Genomic DNA, 21,461 nt, shown 5'->3' with positions numbered 1-21,461 from the left:
TGTTAGTCCATCGCAAAATTGCGCGCTTCAAATTTAGGAGTAAATTCTGCGACCGATTATTTGCGACCGACGTTTTCAGTCGCAAATCGGTCGCAATTTTATTGCTAAGTAAAACGACGTCGCAGAGTTAAAATTTGCGACCGATATTAATGAAATTGGCGACCAACCAGTCGGTCGCAAATTTTAGGGCTTTAAATGTCAGATGCCTTCCTTCTTCTTTCTTCTTCTTTCTTTCTTCTCCTTCTCTCCTCTCTTTCGTTCGCAGCGCCGCTCCAGCCCCTCCTGACGCCGCTCCAGCTCGCCTGACGCCGCTCCAGCCCCTGTTGATGCCGCTCCAGCCCCTCCGGTCACTCCATTGCTATTTGGACACAGCTTGAGGTATTTTGCGATTTTTTTTTCTATTTTTTTTTTTTTTTTTTTTGCGATTTATGTGTATTTGGACATAATTTTTGGTATATTTGTTTGTGTATTTGATAGTTAGATTATGAATTAGGTACTGTTATTATTATTATTATTATTATTATTATTATTATTATTATTATTATTATTATTATTATTATTGTTGTTGTTGTTGTTGTTGTTGTTGTTACTTTTATTATTATTAATATTATTATTATTATTATTATTATTATTATTATTGTTACTGTTGTTATTATTATTATTATTATTATTATTATTATTATTATTATTACATAAGAGAGACATTACTATCAGATGGTTTTGTATTGAGAAAAAGGAAACTCATTTTTTGGCAATGTAAGAAGTGAGCAGTGCCAGTAGGTGAGGTTCTTGATCTTGTCTTAATTTTATACCTTATTTCTTATATAGGTCAATATTTTATGGACTTTTAGATGATGTTTCTTTTTAATTATTATTATTTTGTTTTTTTTTCTTTCTCTCTAATGTTGTCTCTATACTGTTTCTTGCCACCTACTTTTTGTTTTAATATGAAAATACATGTAGATTTCTGTTAACTTCAATGCCGAGATCTTTGAAAGTCCAAGTTACTGCACTACATTAAGACAAGCAGAACATGCAGCAAGAGTTCTTGTAAGCTTTTTTTTTTTTTATGGGGAATTCTTTTCTTTTTTTTATTAATGAATATTAAAGAATACCCATTTATTTATTTCTCATTTTGGGAATTAATGATCTAATGAAGGATGAAACTGAAATTTACAAGAGCCTTCTTCAAGAATGGTCATCAATCAAATTCAAGATAATAAGGGAAGATTCAAGTTCCAATGGAAGAGCATAAAAATGATGAGGAAGAATGGCTAATGGGTATCAAGAAAGCAATTGTTTTTTATTTTGATTTGATTTTAATTTTAATTTTAAACCTTTTTAGTTTTCCAGTTGTTTTTTGACATTTTGTTCAGTATAATAATAATTATATTTTTATATTATTTTTGAATTGCGTTTGTGATATATATATGTCAATTTTCACAGGTGCGAAAAAATTATGGTTCTGTAATAATATTTATTTTTTTAATTTTTTTCAATTTTGCGACCAATTTGCGATCAAAAATAAAAACTTTAAATTTACAGTTTGCGACCGATTTGCGACAGAATTTCATTATTGCGACAGACTGATTTTGCGACCGATTTGCGACAGAATTTCATTATTGCAACAGACTGATTTTGCGACCGATTTGAAAAAATTTGCTACCGATTTTTCAGTCTCTAATTTGCGACCGACGAAAAAATCGGTCGCAAATTTTTTTGCGACAAGGATTTTTGCGACCGACGAATAGGTCGCTAATGTTATTTAGCGACCGATTTTGTGGCATTTTGCGACCGATTGGTCGGTCGCAAAATGCCATCTTTTTTGTAGTGTCTAATATTCTTCCCACTAAATGGGATCAAACCTATTCCACTAATCAACAATCAATTTAGAGAACCCAGGGCTCAAGAGTCCGCTGTTGAAATTTAAACTGTCTATTCTACTAATTGAGATGGAATTCGTCGAAGCATAGATTTTCACATGAACACTTTGGTCTATCAATTTCATTTTCTATGCTTTATGACCCCCGCAATGGCATATTTTTAGGTTATCACTTGAGGAATTTTATACGGAAACTCACTTTCTTACACAAGTTATATGCACATAACTCAGCCTGGCTGACAATCTTATCCTTATCCTCATCAAATTTCCTTAAAATATTCCTTAATATCTCATCATTCAACTCATAAAGCCTGTGCCTCCTCAATTCTTGTTTGATTAACATTTTCCTGCTAATAATAGCATCGATGGCTTGGCTTTCCATAGGCATGCACATGGAATGAATGTCTGCAAATTCAAAACCATATTCATGACACTCGTAGTACAATTGACCTCTTTGTATATCTTGGTGGCAAATATCACAATGATTATAAGCCGCATCTACATAGGAATTCCGTGATCTAAGGCCAAAAATGTGTTCACCATTTTTTGTCTTAATGGCTTTTGGTAAAATGCAATCGACATGAACATCATAATTGCATTCATAACACTTATAGCTAACTAAGCTACCCACTTTCTCACAGAAGTTACAGAGATATTGGTAATTGTATCTGAAGGGAATGACAGTGAGATTAAGTAGATGAGAATGGTGTCTACTATGAAGAATTGTTGGCAAGAATTCATGGCTGAGATGGGTTCCGAATAGGCAATGGTAACAAGCATATGAGACTTTTTGGCAGTTCTTGCATTTATATGTTTTTGGGAAGTCATAATGATTAGGTTTAACACTTCTCAGAAAAAGAGGACAGTCACTTACTTTTGAAGCAGACTCTGCACAAACTTTGTGAAGCGTAAATTCATCGCAATCTTCCCATTTATAGAAAGTGCCATCACAGGGTCTTGAGCATCTTCTACATTCAAATTCAATGTTTTTCTGCTGGTCATAAAAGTTCAACGCATGCAAGTGATCATTTGTCGGTTGTCTGATGTTGCTTTTTTCCAGGCTTTGATCCTTTTTCTTCAGTAAAATGAACATTTCAGACACAATTTTCTGCACATCAAGTGAATTTTTATCAACTCTAATCTTTGGCACTCGCTCAATATCATAACCGCGATTATTATTCTTCAGGGTTCCGCATTCCATGATGATCAAATGAGCTTTTCTTGAACTTGCCAATTCTACCAATTTTTCGAGATGAGCACTGTGGGAGAGCGCAAGATTGAGGACAAGATTGATATTCAAACCGAGTTGGGTTGAAGTGATTTGACAAACAGTTTCGAAAGGTAAGCTGCTTGTTAATTCATCAGGGAGTTGGGTTGGTGTGATTAAGTTTAGAAGGGCTCTAGTGATATCATTTTGATCAATGAGAGGGTATTTCAGAAATGAAGCTAATTTGGCAGCAACTATATCATTGGATTTTGAATCATCTAATACTGCTATGATCAATGGGGACTTTAATTTTAATTCTTCCATAATAATTTGTTGGTTGGTGGTGGTGTGCCCACTCAAGTGGGACCCACACTGTTTGTAAACAAAGAAAAAAAAAGAGGAAGGTTGGCAGGTTGGCAACCAACCTTTGCCAACCTTGACAAACGGAGAGCCGTGTGTCACACGGCTCTCACGTTACCTCTCCTATAAATAGGAGAGGTTTTAATTCATTTGATATATACCAAAAATAGAGAGAGAAAAATCTCATTCGGAGTTTTAATTTTAAGAAAGGGTTCTTAAAACTAAGGGTTTAAAAATAGTGAATATTATTAGGGTGTTTTTGGGAAAACACTTCTGAGTGTCACTATTTTGTATTCCTCTCTTTGTAAGCCTACTATTTTTAATAGTGGAAGAAATATTTGGAAATTGATCTCGTGGACGTAACCCTAAACAGTTGAGGGTGAACCACGTAAATTTCTGTGCGTCCCATTTTTATTTTTCGCTGCTTAATTATGTTCGTAATTTTATTGCCGGTATCCTAACAAGTGGTATCAGAGCCTGGCTTACTGGATCCGTGGATATATTTTTAAAATAAATATACCACAACGACGAGAAAATTACGCTGAGTCCATTGGTGCAGTCCGTTCGGAAAAACGTTGCAGAATCGACTTAGTGATGAATAGTAAAATAGTAACTCAAAGTTGATGGTGAACAGTACTATTGTTGCTGAGTCCGTTTCAAGTAAGCCCAGCACTATTCACGCATAGTACTATTTACGTATACTGTTACTATTTCCGCGTACAGGTACTGTTTACGTATGCTGTTACTATTCAAGCATATGGTCACTATTTACGTATATTACTATTTACGTATACGGTTTCTGCTGGTGATAATATTCTGCATAAGTCAAAAATGGACGACAGAACAACAGGCACAATGGTTAGACTCAACTCATCAAACTATGCAGTATGGAAGATATTAATGGAAGACCTTCTATGCTGCAAAGATCTCTTTGAAACGATTGAGTTGAAAGGAGTCAGACCAGCTTCAATAAATGAGACAGAGTGGAAGTCGATTAATAGAAAAGCAGTCGCAACTATTAGGCAGTCTGTTGAAATGAGCGTCATCAAAAGAAGCTCATCAAAAGCAGAGATGTAGTATTCCTGGAAGACCAAACCATTGAAGACTTTGAGAAAAATGAAAAGCCAAAGTCTATCAATGCGTTTCCTATTAGTCTTGATGCAGAACCTCGTGTAGAACCACAAAATGATGAAGAAGATGATGATGAACCTGTTCAAAATGATGCTGAACCAGCTCCAATAGAAGAACTGCCTCAATTGAGAAGATCTGCGAGAGGCAGGATACCTTCCCAGAGATATTCTTCTAATGAATATGACTTGTTGACTCAAGGGGGAGAACCAGAGAACTACCAGGAGGCAATGGAAGATTGTAAAAATAATGAGTGGCTGAAAGCCATGCAAGATGAGATGGAGTCCTTGCATGAGAACCAGACTTATGAGTTGGTAAAACTGCCTCAAGGTAAGAAGGCACTGAAAAACAAATGGGTGTTCAGGTTGAAGACTGAACAGAACAACTCACAGCCAAGGTACAAGGCGAGACTGATTGTGAAGGGATTCGGTCAGAAGAAAGGAGTTGATTTTGAAGAAATTTTCTCACCTGTAGTCAAGATGTCTTCTATCAGAATTGTGATCGGTTTAGCAGCTAGCCTGAATTTGGAGATCGAGCAACTTGATGTAAAGACCGCTTTCCTCCATGGTGACTTAGAGGAGGAAATTTATATGGAGCAATCAGAAGGGTTCAAAGTCAAAGGCAAAGAACACTTGGTGTGTAAATTGCAGAAGAGCTTGTATGGCCTCAAACAAGCTCCCAGACAGTGGTACAAAAAGTTTGACTCTTTCATGGTAAATCACGGGTATGAGAAAACTACTTCTGATCATTGTGTATTTGTGAAAAAGTTTGTAGAAGGCGACTTTATTATTCTCTTGTTATATGTGGATGATATGCTTATTGTGGGCCAAGATGCTAAGAAAATTGAGAGCTTGAAAAAGGAGCTTGGAAAATCCTTTGCCATGAAGGATTTGGGATTAGTGATAAGTGTTAATTTTATAGTGTTTTTAATATAGTTTTTATTAGATTTTGAGTAAGTTTTTATTACTTTAAATCACTTTTAGTATAATTATGTTCAAAAGCTTCCTTGATCTTTAATCCGCTTGATCTAAGAGAAAATTTCAGGAATTTGGCACAGAAAAGAACTTTATAACACAAGGCACTTAACTGGTAGCACGCCCGGGCCGTGCTAAAAGGCACGGCCGTGCTACAAGGGTCCCAGGGCGTGTCAAGCATAGCACGCCCAAGGCAACTTTAGGCAGACTTCCAGAGAAAAGCACGCCCAGCCCGTGCTACCTGGCACGCCCGTGCCTCAATGCTTCACCAGCCCGTGCTACCTAGCACGCCCCGTGTTTCACTGGCCAGACTTCCAGAGGAAAGCACGCCCAGCCCGTGCTACCTGGCACGCCCGTGCCTCAATGCTTCACCAGCCCGTGCTACCTAGCACGCCCCGTGTTTTACTGGCCAGACTTCCAGACTAAAGCACACCCAGCCCGTGCCAGGAAGCACGCCCGTGCTGCGCAGGCGGAACCAGCGAGAATTTAATGCGCAAATCAAGCTTTTTCTCACATGGGCCGACCTCGGGGAGTTTCCTAAACACACTAAACAAGACCTGGACCTATTCTTGGGGAAAAAGGAGTCCTAATCAAGAAGAAATCAAGAACCTAAACAGTTATGATCTCCTATAAAGGATTTTGCACTAAATAAGGATTCTATTTCCTAAAAGGAGTCAAACTTGCCTTCAAGAACTCTATATAAAGAGAGGAACTTCTCCTAACAGATATCTCTCGTTTTTTTAGGCAATTTCTTTACATAATTCGTTCTCTCTCTCAAGGATTTCAAGCATCAAACAATTGTGCCAAGATTCAAGGAAGCCATCAACATAGTTGTGATACAGTTTTTATTCTAAAACTCTTCATCTTGTTTCTTTCTTTTATTATTGTCTTTAAATATGAGGAATGTGCCAAGCATGATTGAGTTTAATTTAATTACTATGTCCAGCTAAACTCTTATACTAGGGATTTGATGTAACTTAATTCGATTCCAGTTTATGATATTAGATTTGTTTTTCTTTGTTCTCGTTATAAATTATTATTGGGCTTAATGCTTCCAGGCAGAAAATTTCCCCTGGATTGAGTTATTTCAATAACTACATTCGGGAGAAGGGTTATTGATATGAAAAAGATAATAATTTACTTGAGAATAATAACTTGATGCGGAAGCTATATGGTTTGACTCAAGGGAGATTTTCATAAGTTAATTTATTATTAAGTTGTGAACTCACAAAACAACCATAAAACTTAATAATCTGATTTATGTTTAATTTCACTATTAAAGATAGGTAATTAAACTGGATTAGAATAGCTAACAATAAATCGGGAGAGCTTGTTAGTGACTTTAGGGTTGTTTCTCCTACTTGAACAATTAAAATTGATTAATGAACTATTAGAATAAGCTGGATAGAATTAAGTGAAATCAAATTCCCTAGTAGCTTAATCCTCTGATTTCTTTTCACTTGAATTTTGTGTTTGATCTCTTCTAGTTTTATTTTAAAATTTTATTTACCTCACAGCGAATCTCTCGTATCGTCGTCTAAATAATAATAGGTTAACATAATTTTGGTACTTGATAAACAATCCCTGTGGATACGATACTCTCTTACTCTATATTACTTGTTGCGATTTCGTATACTTGCGAAAAAACGCTGTCAATTAGCAAAACAAATTCTCGGAATGAAGATCTCTAGAGACAGGAAAAAGAGAAAGTTATGGTTATCTCAAGAGAAGTACATCGAAAAAGTTCACAGCAGATTCAATATGAGCAATGCAAAACCAGTTTGTACTCCGCTTGCAGGTCATTTCAAATTAAGTCTTAATCAATGTCCTTCAAGTGAGAAAGAAAAAGAAGAACTGAAGAAGATTCCTTATGCATCCGCCGTTGGCAGCTTGATGTACGCCATGGTATGCACAAGACCGGATATTGTTCATGCTGTTGGTGTTATTAGCCGATTTCTTTCAAATCCAGGTAGAGAACACTGGAATGCAGTGAAGTGGATTCTCAGGTATCTTAAGGGCACTTCCAAAATCTGCTTATGTTTTGGTGATAATAGACCTGTGTTAGATGGTTACACAGATGCAGATATGGGTGGTGATGTTGATTCACGCAAATCAACTTCTGGATATCTGATGACTTTTGCAGGAGCAGCAGTTTCCTGGCAATCAAAATTGCAAAAATGCGTTGCACTCTCATCCACTGAGGCGGAATATATCGCCATTACAGAAGCCAGCAAAGAACTCTTGTGGATGAAGAAATTCCTACAAGAATTGGGTGTAAAACAAGAGAAGTACATTATGCTATGTGATAGTCAAAGCGCGATACATCTCAGCAAGAATTCGACCTTTCATTCAAGGTCAAAGCACATTGATGTGAGGTATCATTAGATACGTGATGCGCTGGAGATGAAGTTATTTCAGATTGAAAAGATTCACACTGATAATAATGGCGCTGATATGATGACTAAAGCTTTACCTACAGAGAAGCTTGTTACTTGCAGAAAGATAGCCGGTATGGCTAACGTCCCCACTTGAGTGTGCAGGGGGAGATTTGTTGGTTGGTGGTGGTGTGCCCACTCAAGTGGGACCCACACTGTTTGAAAACAAAGAAAAAAAAAAGAGGAGGGTTGGCAAAGGTTGGCAACCAACCTTTGCCAACCTTGACAAATGGAGAGCCGTGTGTCACACGGCTCTCACGTTACCTCTCCTATAAATAGGAGAGGTTTTGATTCATTTGATATATACCAAAAATAGAGAGAGAAAAATCTCATTCGAGAGTTTTAGTTTTAAGAAAGGGTTCTTAAAACTAAGGGTTTAAAAATAGTGAATATTATTAGGGTGTTTTTGGGAAAACACTTCTGAGTGTCACTATTTTATATTACTCTCTTTGTAAGCCTACTATTTTTAATAGTGGAAGAAATATTCGGAGTTGATCCCGTGGACGTAGCCCTAAACAGTTGAGGGTGAACCACGTAAATTTCTGTGCGTCCCATTTTTATTTTTCGCTGCTTAATTATGTTCGTAATTTTATTGCCGGTATCCTAACATAATTTCCTCTTTTCTGGAAAAATATCCTATGAAACAGAAAGAACTCAAGCATTCTAGCTATTTATCATTCTTTTTCTCCAAAAATGGAACCTAAATATTAGTAATCCTCATCACTAATTAAAGCATATCGAGGCAATAAGAAATTCCAAACTTGTGAAAAGTTTAATTGAGTAATAAGCTAAGAGCATAGCAATTCCAAGCTCGTATGAAGTTGAACTGAGAAGTAAGCAAAGAAATTCCCTTTGAGATAAACCAATAACAAAAATGTTTTCACAAATCTAGAATAATTAAGGGACTAAATATGCAATTAAAGTTCTAATCCAACTTCCTCATACAAAGGTAATACTTGTGATCAAGCTGAAACTCCGTAACATAATCTGGATTTCCCTTCATATCCAAAAGGAGACCTCCAAATGAAATGAATAATTCCCTGTGTCCAACAATAAAAAAAATAATAACAAAAAATAAAAAATCAAATCAATAAATCAAAAAAAAAAAAAAAAAAAATCTAGCTTTGAGCACTTACCCTTTAACGTCAGCTCCTGAACCTTCTTCTGTTATTTTGTATAATTTTCCATACATAATGTACTCGTACTTGTCTGCAATTGATCCTTCCTTACCCTAATTGAACACAACAAGTGAAATTTTATTATTTATATCATGTTAGTTGGAAATGCAAGATTTGAAAAAGAAAAGGAGAAGTTACATTTTTATCCCTAAGTTTTAGCATAATTAACACTTTGTCCCTTGCATTTTAAAATTACCTTACTTTATCCTTCTAGTTCATTGTTTGAGATTTAACTACTCTATTAAAATTAGCAGGATTAACCTAATATACATAAGAAATTAAAAAAAAATGCATTTTTTTTCTTATATTTTGACATAATTAACTGCTTTCTACTATATCATGAAGTAAAGATGCTGTCACTGAAATAGCCAATGGGTACAGAAGTTTCTCCATTGAGCTTTGGTACATACATGGTGGCATTTAGCTAATAGTTTTGTACATGATGCTTTTCTATTACTTCAAGAAAGTAGAATTACTACTAATTACCCCCTTTAATTATTATTAGCATTGCAGTTGTGATATGCATACACATCCACTTATATAATGATTGACCATGCTATAAGGTAGCCTCTCCTTGTGCTTGTAGAGCTAAATCAGATGGCAATCTAAGGTTGCCTTCGTTATATTTCTGCATAGGAAGTTCTACATGGGATATAATCTCTTTTCTTGAGTTTTTTTTTTTATATATTTTATTTTTTGTTTTTGATAAGAGAAAATTATGATTGATTCATTGTGATGGCTGAGGCATCTTCTTTGTTCTTTTATAAATCTACAATGTTAAATTGCATTTGCATGTATTTCTATGGCTTTCTTTTGTTTCCGTAAAATAATTTACAATAAAATATTTTTCATAATTTTCAATTGTTTGGGATGTTTCAAGAAAATAATTCAACAGAAAATATTTTCCAGGTCAAAAGAACGTTAAGTCATTTTAAAAAAAAATGATTTTCCCTTTTTAAAAAAAGTAAATATTTTTTGGACATTGATAAATTTATTATAACTTTATAAGTGCATATTTTTTAATTTATTAATTATCGGTAATCACTACTACTAATCATCATTTGCTACCGGGCGATTTTCATGATTTACTATTATTTTTGTATTTTTTTTTTCTCATATCTAATAATAAAATTTTTAGAATACGAAATGTTTATTATTAGAAATATTTTGACAGTGTTATGAGTTAGAGATTTTAAAATTTTTTAAAGGTAAAATTATTTTCGGAAATAAATGGAACTTAAACCAACATTTCAGGACTCTCCTCTCTAATATTCTTCCCACTAAATCGGATCAAAGCTATTCCACTAATCACCAATCAATTTAGAAAACTCAGGGCTTAAGAGCCCACTGTTGAAATTCAAACTGTCTACTCTACTAATTGAGATAGATTTTCACAGATTTGTTACTAATTTTTGAAGAGAATTGGAAATTAAGATATTGAATTTGGCTTTCAATTGCAAATACCCCAATTATTGTTTCACAAATCAAGCCTTGTGGCTATTTTTACAAGCTGAAATCAATTCCCCAAATCACATTACTGATCCTTGCTTTCTTTCAGATTCTTCTTCTTGCTTCTTTTCTTCTTCTTTCCTTTTTTTTTTTTTTTTTTTTTTGTTGTCACATCCTGTTGAAACAACATTTCTGACTCCAATAACATAGCTTATAGCCATACAAAATAAAATAAAATATTTATCATATTGATCTAAAATTACCATCAATATTCATCATATGGATAGTTAAAGCCCCTGAAAAAAAAAGGAAAGAAATCAAGTTTTAGCTGATTCTTTTTAATGAAAAAAATCAATGGCATAATGTATAAATTTGACTGTATACTTTCGACGATCATTCTTGTGGCCCGTGAACTTTACAAGGAACACATCATGATTATGTATTTTCACACTTCAATAGTAATTATGTCTTTCTCCAAAATAAAATTTGAAATTATAGGATCATTATTGAACCTCTACAAGGATATTTTATTTTGGCGAATGACATAATTATTACTGAAATGTGAAATGTAAGGTCAGAAATGATTAGAATCTTAGTAAAATTTAGGGGCTACAAGGATAATCGGTGAAAATTCAAGGTCAAGTTTACGCATTTTGCCAAAAATAAATTTTATCTTTCAACATGGCTGAAGCAATTGTGCAAGTAGCTTACCATTTATCCAAGTATTCAATGTAATGACGAGTTTTCCTTAACTCAGCCTGGCTGACAATCTTATCCTTATCCTCGTCAAATTTCCTTAAAATATTCCTTAATGTCTCATCATTCATCTTATAAAGACTGTGCCTCCTCAATTCTTGTTTGATTAACATTTTCCTGCTAATAATAGCATCAATGGCTTGGCTTTCAATAGGCATGCACATGCAATGAATGTCTACATATTCAAAATCATATTCATGACACCCATAATACAATTGACCTCTTTCTATATCTTGGTGGCAAATATCACAATGATTATAAGCGGCAGCTACATCGGAATTCCGTGATATAAGGCCAAAAATGTATTTACCATTTTTTGTCTTAATGGCTTCTGGTAAAATGCAATCGACATGAACATCATAATTGCATTCATAACACTTATAGCTAACTGAGCTACCCACTTTCTCACAGAAATTACAGAGATATTGGTAATTGTATCTGAAGGGAATGACAGTCAGATTAAGTCGATGAGAATGGTGTCTACTATGAAGAATTGTTGGCAAGAATTCATTGCTGAGATGGGTTCCGAATAGGCAATCGTAACAATCAAATGAGAATTTTTGGCAGTTCTTGCATTTATATGTTTTTGGGAAGTCATAGTGATTAGGTTTAACACTTCTCAGAAAAGGAGGACAGTCTCTTACTTTTGAAGCAGACTCTGCACAAACTTTGTGAAGGTTAAATTCATCGCAATCTTCGCATTTATAGAAAGTGCCATCACAGGGTCTTGAGCATCTTCTGCATTCAAATTCAATGTTTTTCTGCTGCTCATAAAAGTTCAACACATGCAAGTGATCATTTGTCGGTTGTCTGATGTTGCTTTTTTCCAGGCTCTCAGTCTCCCTTGCATCATCTTTATCCTTTTTCTCCAGTAAAATGAACATTTCAGACACAATTTTCTGGACATCAAGTGAATTTTTATCAACTCTAATCTTTGGCACTCGCTCAATATCATAACCGAGATTATTATTATTCTGGGTTCCGCATTCCATGATGATCAAATGAGCTTTTCTTGAACTTGCCAATTCTACCAATTTTTTGAGATGAGTACTGTGGGAGAGCACAAGATTGAGGACAAGATTGATATTCAAACCGAGTTGGGTTGAAGTGATTTGACAAACAGCTTCGAAAGGTAAGTTGCTTGTTAATTCATCAGGGAGTTGGGTTGGTGTGATTAAGTTTAGAAGGGCTCTGGTGATATCATTTTGATCAACGAGAGGGTATTTCAGAAATGAAGCTAATTTGGCAGCAACTGTATCATTGGATTTTGAATCATCTATTGCTGCTATGATCAATGGGGATTTTAATTTTAATTCTTCCATAATAATTTCTCTTTTTCTGGAAAAATATCCTATGAGACAGAAAGAACTCAAGCATTCTAGCTTTTTATCATTCTTTTTCTCCAAAAATGGAATCTAAATATTACTAATACTCGTCACTAATTAAAGCATATTGAGGCAATAAGAAATTCCAAACTTGTGAAAAGTTTAATTGAGAAATAATCTAAGAGCAAAGCAATTCCAAGCTTGTATGAAGTTGAACTGAGAAATAAGCAAAGAAATTCCCTTTAAGATAAACCAATACCATGAATGGTTTCACAAATCTAGACTAATTAAAGGACTATATATGCAATTAAAGTTCTAATCCAACTTCCTCATACAAAGGTAATACTTGTGATCAAGCTGAAACTCTGTAACATAATCTGGATTTCCCTTCATATCCAAGAGAAGACCTCCAAATGAAATGAATAATTCCCTATGTCCAACAATAAAAAAAATAATAACAAAAAATAAAAAATCAAATCAATAAATTAAAAAAAAAAAAATCTAGACTTTGAGCACTTACGTTTTAACATCAGCTCCTGAACCTTCTTCTGTTATTTTGTATAATTTCCCATACATAATATACTCATACTTGTCTGCAATTGATCCTTCCTTACCCTAATTAAACAGAACAAGTGAAATTTTATTATTTATATCATGTTAGTTGGAAATGGAAGATTTGAAAAAGAAAAGGAAAAATTACCTGAATGTAATAACCAGTATCACCTGTTCCGTCAGCATGAAGAGTGGGAGTAATGAGCAAAGCAAACTCATCTTTTATTTTAATTGGATAAATCTCTGTATTTACATCAAGTATAATCTCCATTTCGAGCCTCTCGCTGTGTGCTTCTATGCGAGAAACTACACAGCCATGTCAAATTAGCTTTCTAAAATTGACACTGAAAGAAAAGAAATAAGTAGAATATGTTTACCTTTATCAAACTTTTTATCCATAGAATCAACTACAATTATGTCCTCCATTTCCTGAAATTTTCTTGGTAACCAAACAACAAGTGGAGAAAAAACAGGGAGAGAGAAACGAACCACAAAAAAGAAGGAAACCTGAATATATGTATATATACATATAGATACAGGGAGGGATGAGACGCATAGGGTTTAACCGTTTAGGAGTTTTCTTTCTTAGGTACATTAGATATTTAATTACTGTTAGAACTCTTAACAATAATAATTAATAAAATCCCACTTAATTAGGCACTTTTTTCTTATAAGAAATTTGATAAAGTCGGTGCATTATGACTTTTTTTTTTTTTCAAATATAAAATTAAAATGTTGGTAATATGATAAATTTAGATAAATTTATAAATATTGTAAATATTGTAGTAAAATGTAGGAATTTAAACATTATCTAATCTTGGATAGGGAGAAACTATTGGCATATTTAGATTTCATCAGGTGGAGTTGATTCATAATTGTTGGTGTATCATAATTTGTGCATGTTAGGCCTGGGATTGGAAAATATCAGAAATTTTTAAAGGTTCACCAACATGGTGTTGGTTGGATTGATAAGAACTCCTGGAAGCATATTGTGCTGAAAGGACCAAAAACTACCCGAACATGGCAATTACATCAGTATCTGAAACTTGAAATTTCCCTTGAGGCAAACATTCAAACATCAGCAAATATAGCTATGAAAAAGCTAGAAAGTTTCAAGTCCATGAAATGGAAGCCAAAAAACTCATACATCAAACACAAACAGAAGGGATAGCCATAGCCATTTCAGTTATATTAGTAGAGATTCCAAGGTCAAAATCCAAACTTTAATAAATAATCTAAAGACAAAAAACCTATTTGTTAAATAGAACATTAATCACTGTTCTAAATACCTGACCCCTCTTATTACTCACAACCTCCTTGACCGCCTTCTCATCAGGCACGAACCCCCTTTCCTTCATCTGCTTCAGCAACTCTTTAGCCTCCTCCACCTTTTCCTCCTTAGCAAATGCCTCAAACACAGCAGTATAAGTACCTGCATTAGGACGCATACCCTTACCCATCATCTCCAACAAATATTTCTTAGCATCCACCAATTTCCCATCATTAGAAAGTCCTTTAATAAGCACAGTATAAGTATACGCATTAGGCGCAATCCCATTGGCTAACATGCGCAAGAAAACCTTATGAGCTTCCTTAGATTGGCCACCAGCATTTGCATACGCCTCAATCACAGCCGTATGGGCAATCACTTCAGGCATATGGCCTTTATCTTTGATTTCAGAGAAGAGTTGTAACGCTTCATGAGTAAGACCGTCTTTAGACAACGCGTCGAACATCTTGACTGCATTATTCATAAGACCCCCAGCTCGCATCTTATGAAAGACAGATTGAAGGTCTTTAGGGTCTTCTGGTTCTTCAATGGCCGGCTTCTTGTCGAAGGGATCGTAGGGAGGAGGTAGCTTGGTTCTATCAATTTCATGATTAGACCTTTTCCTATCGCCTTCATGATCGGATTCAGAATCAGAATCAGACAGAGAAAAGTTTACTTTGGTGTTCATGGGTTTCGTTTTCTTCTCCCCGTTCTCGTCGGTGGCAGTTCCAGAGCAGAATAATCTATTGAAGGGCTTTTGCCGTTGACTTAGTAGCGGCGGAGCATTGGAATGAAGCAGCAAAGGAGGTAAGAGAGAGTTTTGGGTTACTCTAGTAGTAGTAAAAGCGATAGATGGTGATTGAAAGAGAAGTGCTTGCTTGAAGAAGACTCTGAGTTGGGTTAGCTGTGCCATTTTCATTATCATAGCAAGAAGATTTCCAATTGGTGGAGTATATCTGATATTTGTTGAGGCAGAAATAGAGAAAACAGCATAGGAAGAAAATTGGCGTACGCTTGGCCTGCTCCCGCTTAAGTCAAGTGTACACCTTCGTTCGTTGAACGACCACATCATAAGATGTCGTTTATTGTGTATTAAATGGACAGCAGTCGAATAGTCATACAGCTTTGTTTAGTGAACCATGTAGAATCCAGTCGTTTGTTTCAGAACGACTGTAGTTTAAATAAATGGAATAAATATCAATTTGGTACCTTGTTGAAAAAAATTTTAAAAAATCAAACCGTTTTGGCTAATTTAACTTATGAATTTATTTAAAAAGATTAAAAACATAAAATTTAACGGTTTGATTTAATTTAATTCCTGAACTTATTTTGATTTTTCAAATCTATAAATTGATTAAAGTTAACAACATTGACTTCTATTCATTCTTGTTTTTGACCCAAAAAAAAATCAAAATCAAACTTTTCCAACACTTTTGAATAGAAATTTAAAATTTATAAGAGCATCATTTCTTCATTCTTTCAAACACAGTAAATACACACACGGGAGAGAGAGAGAGAGAGAGAGAGAGATGATAGTCAAGGTAGAATACACCATAAGTTGCCAGTTAAAAATTGAATCACGGTCACAACAGCCATCTCTTGTTTTCCCTGGTTACCCATTATCCACATAAGATAATCATAAACCAAACCAAGTTCAAGTTTGCCATAAGCATAGGCATTATAGACACAGAAGACACATGACAATCTCTAGGAAGGCAATTAATTGTCCTTGTAATACCACATCAAGCACAACAGCTAGACAGGTTAGAAGGGCTTCACAGCTTCCTTATAAGAAGAAATAGCCTCTGATCAAGCTCAAATTGATTGACATGAGAAGGATCTCCTTTTAGCATCATTAGCAGCCCACCATATGAAACAAATATTTCCCTGAAGCCAGAAAGAGGAGAAAATCAAAGCCTTAAGTCTCAAGAAGATGCCAAATTGAAAATTATGTTATGGTGGCATATCAATTATATAACCCCAACGATTGGGTCAAATGCACTAGCAAACAACAACATAATGAACATATTTGACAAACGCATATAAAATTATTTCCAAATTAGGATTCGTACGCCTTAACGTTTCTCCCTGAACCTTCCTCTGAGATCTTGTACAACTTCCCATGCATTATGTACTCATATTTGTCTGCAAGGGTTTTCCTAGCTCCCTGCAAGAGGAGAGCAATTCATTAGCTATGCTATATTAGAGCTTAAATAACTTCAAAGTCTTGACCGGAACAATCGGTAACAAAGAATAGCCGGACACCGTGCCATGGTACCAGAGTTGTGGACTTGACATTATCTTTCTTATCAGTACTGTGATATTGATAATCCGGGATAAAATAATGTTTCAGAAGGGGAAAAAAAGAAAAAAGAAATCCTAATATGTTGCTTGATAATGCACAAGCTATTAGTTTAGTTGTCACATTCTCTCAGCCTGTATCCACCGTTATCAACCACATAATACCACATCAAGCATGTCGAGATACCTGTAAACTAAACTGAACCAGTGATAAACAACAGTGCAAAATGGTCCAGTAGTCCTGGCACCTTCAACTCTTTCTTTCACAATTAGATAATGAACTACATTAATTTAGCAATTGAAGGATGAGCCATGCACAATCTACATACAAATTTTGTATCACAGAGAAATTTGAAAACAAGAATCATTGAACAGAGAAATGGTTGCTTAACTCAAATAAATCTAGATTAACTTGTCAACAAGAAAAGGAAAGCAAACTCTTTGAACCAAGTAATCTACTAACTCAAGTCAATGTATAGCGTGCAGCTAGGGAGCTAAAAGGACAAAGGAATGCAAGACTATTCTTTGTGGCTAAGACTTGAAGCAAATTTTATGGGAAGTATGATTTAATAAGAAAAGTCAACAGCTAACATGCATGTACAGCCAATTTAACAACCAAAAACAAACAGAGTTCTGATAATGTATATCAAGATGTTCTGGAACAGATGATTTTGTACCATAAATGGAGACAAAATTTACCTGAGTATAATAACCAGTGTCAGGTGTTCCATCCAAATTAAGGGTGTGAGCCAATGCCATGGTGAATTTATCACCTACAGCCATAGGATATATTTCTGAATTCACATCTAGGTGCATGAACATGTCACAATTCTGGCTGTGTGCTTCAATACGCGATACTGAAAAAGCACATACAAATAATATGTTCACAATGTATGCATAAGCAATTCAAAAGAAGTGAAAGACTAATTCATATTTATGATACATATTGCTTGCCTAAAAGAGCGATCAAGTGGTTTTACATGTTTCTTTTTCTCATTTAACTCTTCAGGAAACGTGTCAGACGTTCTAAACTATTTTGTAAAGTGGTGATGTTAATGTCAATGGGAAATTCATACCATGAAGATCAAAATAAAAACAATAAATCGTACTCTAGGTAACTTAATATACTGCTGTTAGAGCGCAAAGACCCAAGGGTCAAGTTTCTCAACTCTATAGTATCAATATCCATCAGACTTAGGAGCTCATCATTTTCTTGAAGCTCACAATTCTTTACACTTAATACGTGCTAGAAACCAATTGTAACTGACTAACAGAATCTCTAGAGGTCAGGTTCCTCTGAAGAACTTCCACTTAATTGGGCATTAGGAAAAATTGAAAATAGAGTACTACCGAATAAGAAGCACATAACAAAATGTGACTACTCACTGTCACTCAGGTCCAGATAGAACAATTAAGGTTCACAACAATGCTATTAAACACAGTAGACAGCTGGTTAAGAATGATTACACCATTGTCAAAGGAAACATTAGCTTTGAAGGGTATGATTATCTTTATGGATCTTCCATGTTCCATTTTGCTGTCTCTGAAGTTTCTTATTGGTTGCATTAGTGTGACGAGTAAAACTCTACCATCAAACAATATAAACAAGATGAATGTCAGTGCTCATCTAAAAAGGGGATTGATTATTAGTTAAAACTGGCATGGTAAGCTTACTTAGTTTTGACTAGGAGAGATAAAAGTTGCATGCCTAAATTGGCACGCACTATAAGAAGATTTTCCGAGATGATGAATCAGCAATTTCTAATCTGACTTATAATTAGAAACGCAAAGACAGTTTTGCACATATAACAAAGTACAGCAAGTAATCTAATACTGTAAGCCCAGAAAAGGCTCAAAAAAGGCAGAAAAACTGAATAGAGCAATTCAATAACAAAATAAATAAAGGCTTCAACCTTTTATTTGGGAGATATATGATAATTTTATAAGCATTAAAAAAGAAAAGGATAAATTGAGTCGAAGAGAATTACGAAAAGCATACCTTTATCAAACTTTTTACCATCTGGATCAAGTTTATCAACCACAAAAATATCCTCGAAGAGAAGTATATTCGACATTGTTACTGCAGAGTGAAGACCCATTAGCAAATGAGCATCCACAAACACGCAATGAAAAAGAACTTAAAACAGAATCAACAAGACTAGTGGAAACAAAGCAACTAACACATACGAACTTCTTATTAGAAAAAAACAAGCACATATTGAAACTCCAAGTGCACCCGAAAGTTAAAGTCATCAAAGAATAAATGGTTATACATAGAAATTGAAGGAGACCACTAAACCCAGATGGTCAAAATTCCAAAAAACGAACTGGATTTTCTGTTTGACGTTTCAAACCCATTAAAGCAAATATGCTTCGAGATTCCTCTGGTTTCACATAGACCAAACAGGGAAGCGAAATAGAAGTAATATTAGTGAAATAAGCAAAAAAGATTATACAACTGCAAAGCACAGACCCATAACTATACAAGACTGAAGAACTTAAACTACAAATTAAAAAAGCATAGCGTTAGATAATACACTAGTCATTTCTCTCAGAACAAATCATAAAATATGCAGAAGAGAAAGAAAGGGACTTACAGGAAGTGAAAAGTGAGCTTTAAAATGAAAGCTTTCTTTGTATGGGGTTGCAGAGAAGCCAAGACCAAGCAGAGAGGGAGGACACAGACAGCTAGAAAGAATTGAGCGTAAATATCGTTTTTATAGCACTGACCAGCCTTATTTCTAAGGCATAAAAAAACAAGAAAAATAAAATTAAAAAGGATTAGGGTTTGTTTGTTCAGCGTAAAAGAATATGGATCAATAAATAAATTTACAATGTTAATTTATACGGCTGTAAAACTAATTTTGAGAAAAATTTTAAATTTATCATTTTTTTTTAATTTTAATACTATACGTTTCGAATTCAAAATATGAAATTTATTTGTAAATAAATCATTTATATTTGATATAATTAATTCAAAATATGTAATTTAATTAAATTCTACTTAACCATCGCAACAAATTCATAATTAAAATTTTATTTTGTTTTATTTTCTAAAATATCCTTCGAATAATAATTTTATAATAATAAATATCAATTATATTTATATTATGTTGTATATATTTTTATAATTTTATTAAAATAAATATATAAAAAATAATATTAATAAAATTATTGCGTTTAATTTAGTGATAAATGCATATTTAATTTGAATCTCTCTCCTCAATAGTAAAAAAAAAAAGCTCAAAATATTAAATAAAAAATGAAAAATATTAAAATAAAAAACACAATAATATAAAAATATTTTTCTAAAAAAAATTTTTTTACATTATTTTATTCAATCTTGATAAATAAATAAGTAAAAAATTGAAAATTTGACTTTATAGAAAGAGAATGGTAGTTTATCATAAAAAGTTGGATGACCTAATTTTGTGGAATTCACTTGAAAATTCTAACTATTTTTATGAAATTTGGTGTAATTATGTCGAATTCCATAGAATTGAAATCTGCATTTTTTTTTTTTTCATTCCAAATACAGAAATATAAATTTCTAAATAAATTCTACAAAATTTTATGAAATTCATTTGTTCCAAACAAGAGATTGAGGAAGAAAATTTAATTGTGTCGATTTAAATTAAGGGAAATAATAAGATTTCATATTGTTTGGAAGTTCATAATAGCTTTTTCCATATCATAATTTTATGCCGCGATCCATGTTAGCTGAGTGAAATTTTTTATATTCCATTCAGCAATAAATACTTTATTACAATTTTTAAAATGTTTAATTATTCAATTTTAAATATTTTCTTAAAATAAAAAAAAAAAAAAAAGCAAAAGTTAAGACATGGAATATATCAATATCCCTTGATAAAATGAATTTTCTAGCTTCTTTTTATTTCTTGAAATCCTCACTCACTCTTACATAACTTGCGAAACCTCTAGCATAAGTTGATCATACTTTGCACTTGAAGAGAAGCAGGCTTGATATTCCAGCTGGATTCGATAATATTAATTATTTTAATTGCTGTTAATTATTATAATAGCTATTAGGTTTTAAGTGTTAATTATTAATTTTTAGTTGGTGGCTGTCAATAACAGTTTAAATTAGAAATAAAAATAACTTAAAATGATAAAAAAAATTGATATCAACGGTTTAATGAGCGGAATTCAAAGGAAAAAATAGTATATGTCAAAAAATTTAATTAAAAGCTACACGTTTTGTAATAAACTCTTTCAACTTCTAAAATATATAATTATAAAAGTTGTGTTGCCAAACGGTACAATTAATAAAAAATAAAATTTTAACTTGATTAAAATATCAAAGTTAATTTAAAAGCTGCTATCGAAAGAGCCTTAATCCCAACCGTTACTTTAATAGTAGCTGAGATGATCAAACGAATATGAGTGCAGGTTAAAAAATATAAATGATCTTATATTTTGTTTGGATAAATGTAAAATAAATGGTGAAAATATATTGAAAATTTCAAAATTTTTTATGTAGTTTGAATGAAAATGTTAGGAAAGGTATAAAATAAATTTATTTATACCATTATTACCTAATTTTCGCTCTATTTCGAAAGGGAAATGAATAGTAAGATTTTACTACTTATTTTAGTTCCTCTTCCTAAACACAGCACAAATTCA

The 21,461-nt window shown here is 33.6% G+C and overlaps 5 protein-coding genes across 5 annotated transcripts; all 5 read right to left on the bottom strand.

Annotated features, from left to right (window-relative positions):
- Positions 1–1,423: 1,423 nt before the first annotated feature.
- LOC110008866 (uncharacterized) lies at positions 1,424–3,415 on the bottom strand. The gene has a single exon (XM_089725585.1). It carries the CDS (start codon positions 3,411–3,413, stop codon positions 2,052–2,054), a length of 1,362 nt encoding a protein of 453 aa, XP_089581711.1. The 5' UTR covers positions 3,414–3,415; the 3' UTR covers positions 1,424–2,051.
- A 7,178-nt stretch (positions 3,416–10,593) lies between these two features.
- Positions 10,594–12,810, bottom strand: LOC149498793 (uncharacterized). Its single transcript, XM_089723579.1, has 2 exons — positions 11,325–12,810; positions 10,594–10,909 (listed from the first exon to the last, which is right to left on the bottom strand). The coding sequence occupies exons 1-2, from the start codon at positions 12,689–12,691 to the stop codon at positions 10,879–10,881; spliced, it is 1,398 nt and encodes a 465-aa protein (XP_089579705.1). The 5' UTR covers positions 12,692–12,810; the 3' UTR covers positions 10,594–10,878.
- A 108-nt stretch (positions 12,811–12,918) lies between these two features.
- On the bottom strand, positions 12,919–14,189 carry LOC105628469 (DNA-directed RNA polymerases II and V subunit 8A-like). Its single transcript, XM_089723589.1, has 4 exons — positions 13,624–14,189; positions 13,395–13,552; positions 13,215–13,309; positions 12,919–13,124 (listed from the first exon to the last, which is right to left on the bottom strand). The coding sequence occupies exons 1-4, from the start codon at positions 13,670–13,672 to the stop codon at positions 13,010–13,012; spliced, it is 417 nt and encodes a 138-aa protein (XP_089579715.1). The 5' UTR covers positions 13,673–14,189; the 3' UTR covers positions 12,919–13,009.
- Positions 14,190–14,396: 207 nt separating this feature from the next.
- LOC149498792 (uncharacterized) lies at positions 14,397–15,539 on the bottom strand. Its single transcript, XM_089723583.1, has one exon. It carries the CDS (start codon positions 15,439–15,441, stop codon positions 14,497–14,499), a length of 945 nt encoding a protein of 314 aa, XP_089579709.1. The 5' UTR covers positions 15,442–15,539; the 3' UTR covers positions 14,397–14,496.
- Positions 15,540–16,046: 507 nt separating this feature from the next.
- LOC149498791 (DNA-directed RNA polymerases II and V subunit 8A-like) lies at positions 16,047–19,572 on the bottom strand. Its single transcript, XM_089723586.1, has 5 exons — positions 19,415–19,572; positions 18,817–18,897; positions 17,517–17,674; positions 16,589–16,683; positions 16,047–16,403 (listed from the first exon to the last, which is right to left on the bottom strand). Exons 2-5 carry the CDS (start codon positions 18,890–18,892, stop codon positions 16,292–16,294), a joined length of 441 nt encoding a protein of 146 aa, XP_089579712.1. The 5' UTR covers positions 18,893–18,897; positions 19,415–19,572; the 3' UTR covers positions 16,047–16,291.
- Positions 19,573–21,461: the final 1,889 nt, after the last annotated feature.

This window comes from Jatropha curcas, chromosome 1 (genome assembly GCF_041381405.1).
Source record: "Jatropha curcas cultivar XTBG-Jc1 chromosome 1, XTBG_Jcur_1.0, whole genome shotgun sequence".
Classification (NCBI taxonomy): Eukaryota; Viridiplantae; Streptophyta; class Magnoliopsida; order Malpighiales; family Euphorbiaceae; genus Jatropha; species Jatropha curcas.
The sequence above is the reverse complement of the archived record's forward strand: the minus strand, read 5'-3'. Positions and strand labels throughout refer to the sequence as shown.

Coding starts and splice junctions, on each gene's coding strand:
- LOC110008866 (XM_089725585.1), bottom strand. CDS start 3,413: ATGGAAGAATTAAAATTAAAGTCCCCATTGATCATAGCAGTATTAGAT.
- LOC149498793 (XM_089723579.1), bottom strand. CDS start 12,691: ATGGAAGAATTAAAATTAAAATCCCCATTGATCATAGCAGCAATAGAT. Junction 10,910..11,324: donor ATTGAATACTTGGATAAATG/GTAAGCTACTTG, acceptor TTTTTTTTTCAG/GGGCTTTAACTATCCATATG.
- LOC105628469 (XM_089723589.1), bottom strand. CDS start 13,672: ATGGAGGACATAATTGTAGTTGATTCTATGGATAAAAAGTTTGATAAA. Junction 13,310..13,394: donor ATACTGGTTATTACATTCAG/GTAATTTTTCCT, acceptor CTGTTTAATTAG/GGTAAGGAAGGATCAATTGC. Junction 13,125..13,214: donor TCAGGAGCTGATGTTAAAAC/GTAAGTGCTCAA, acceptor TGTTGGACATAG/GGAATTATTCATTTCATTTG.
- LOC149498792 (XM_089723583.1), bottom strand. CDS start 15,441: ATGATAATGAAAATGGCACAGCTAACCCAACTCAGAGTCTTCTTCAAG.
- LOC149498791 (XM_089723586.1), bottom strand. CDS start 18,892: ATGTCGAATATACTTCTCTTCGAGGATATTTTTGTGGTTGATAAACTT. Junction 17,675..18,816: donor TGGTAAAAAGTTTGATAAAG/GTATGCTTTTCG, acceptor GTGCTTTTTCAG/TATCGCGTATTGAAGCACAC. Junction 16,684..17,516: donor ACACTGGTTATTATACTCAG/GTAAATTTTGTC, acceptor CTCCTCTTGCAG/GGAGCTAGGAAAACCCTTGC.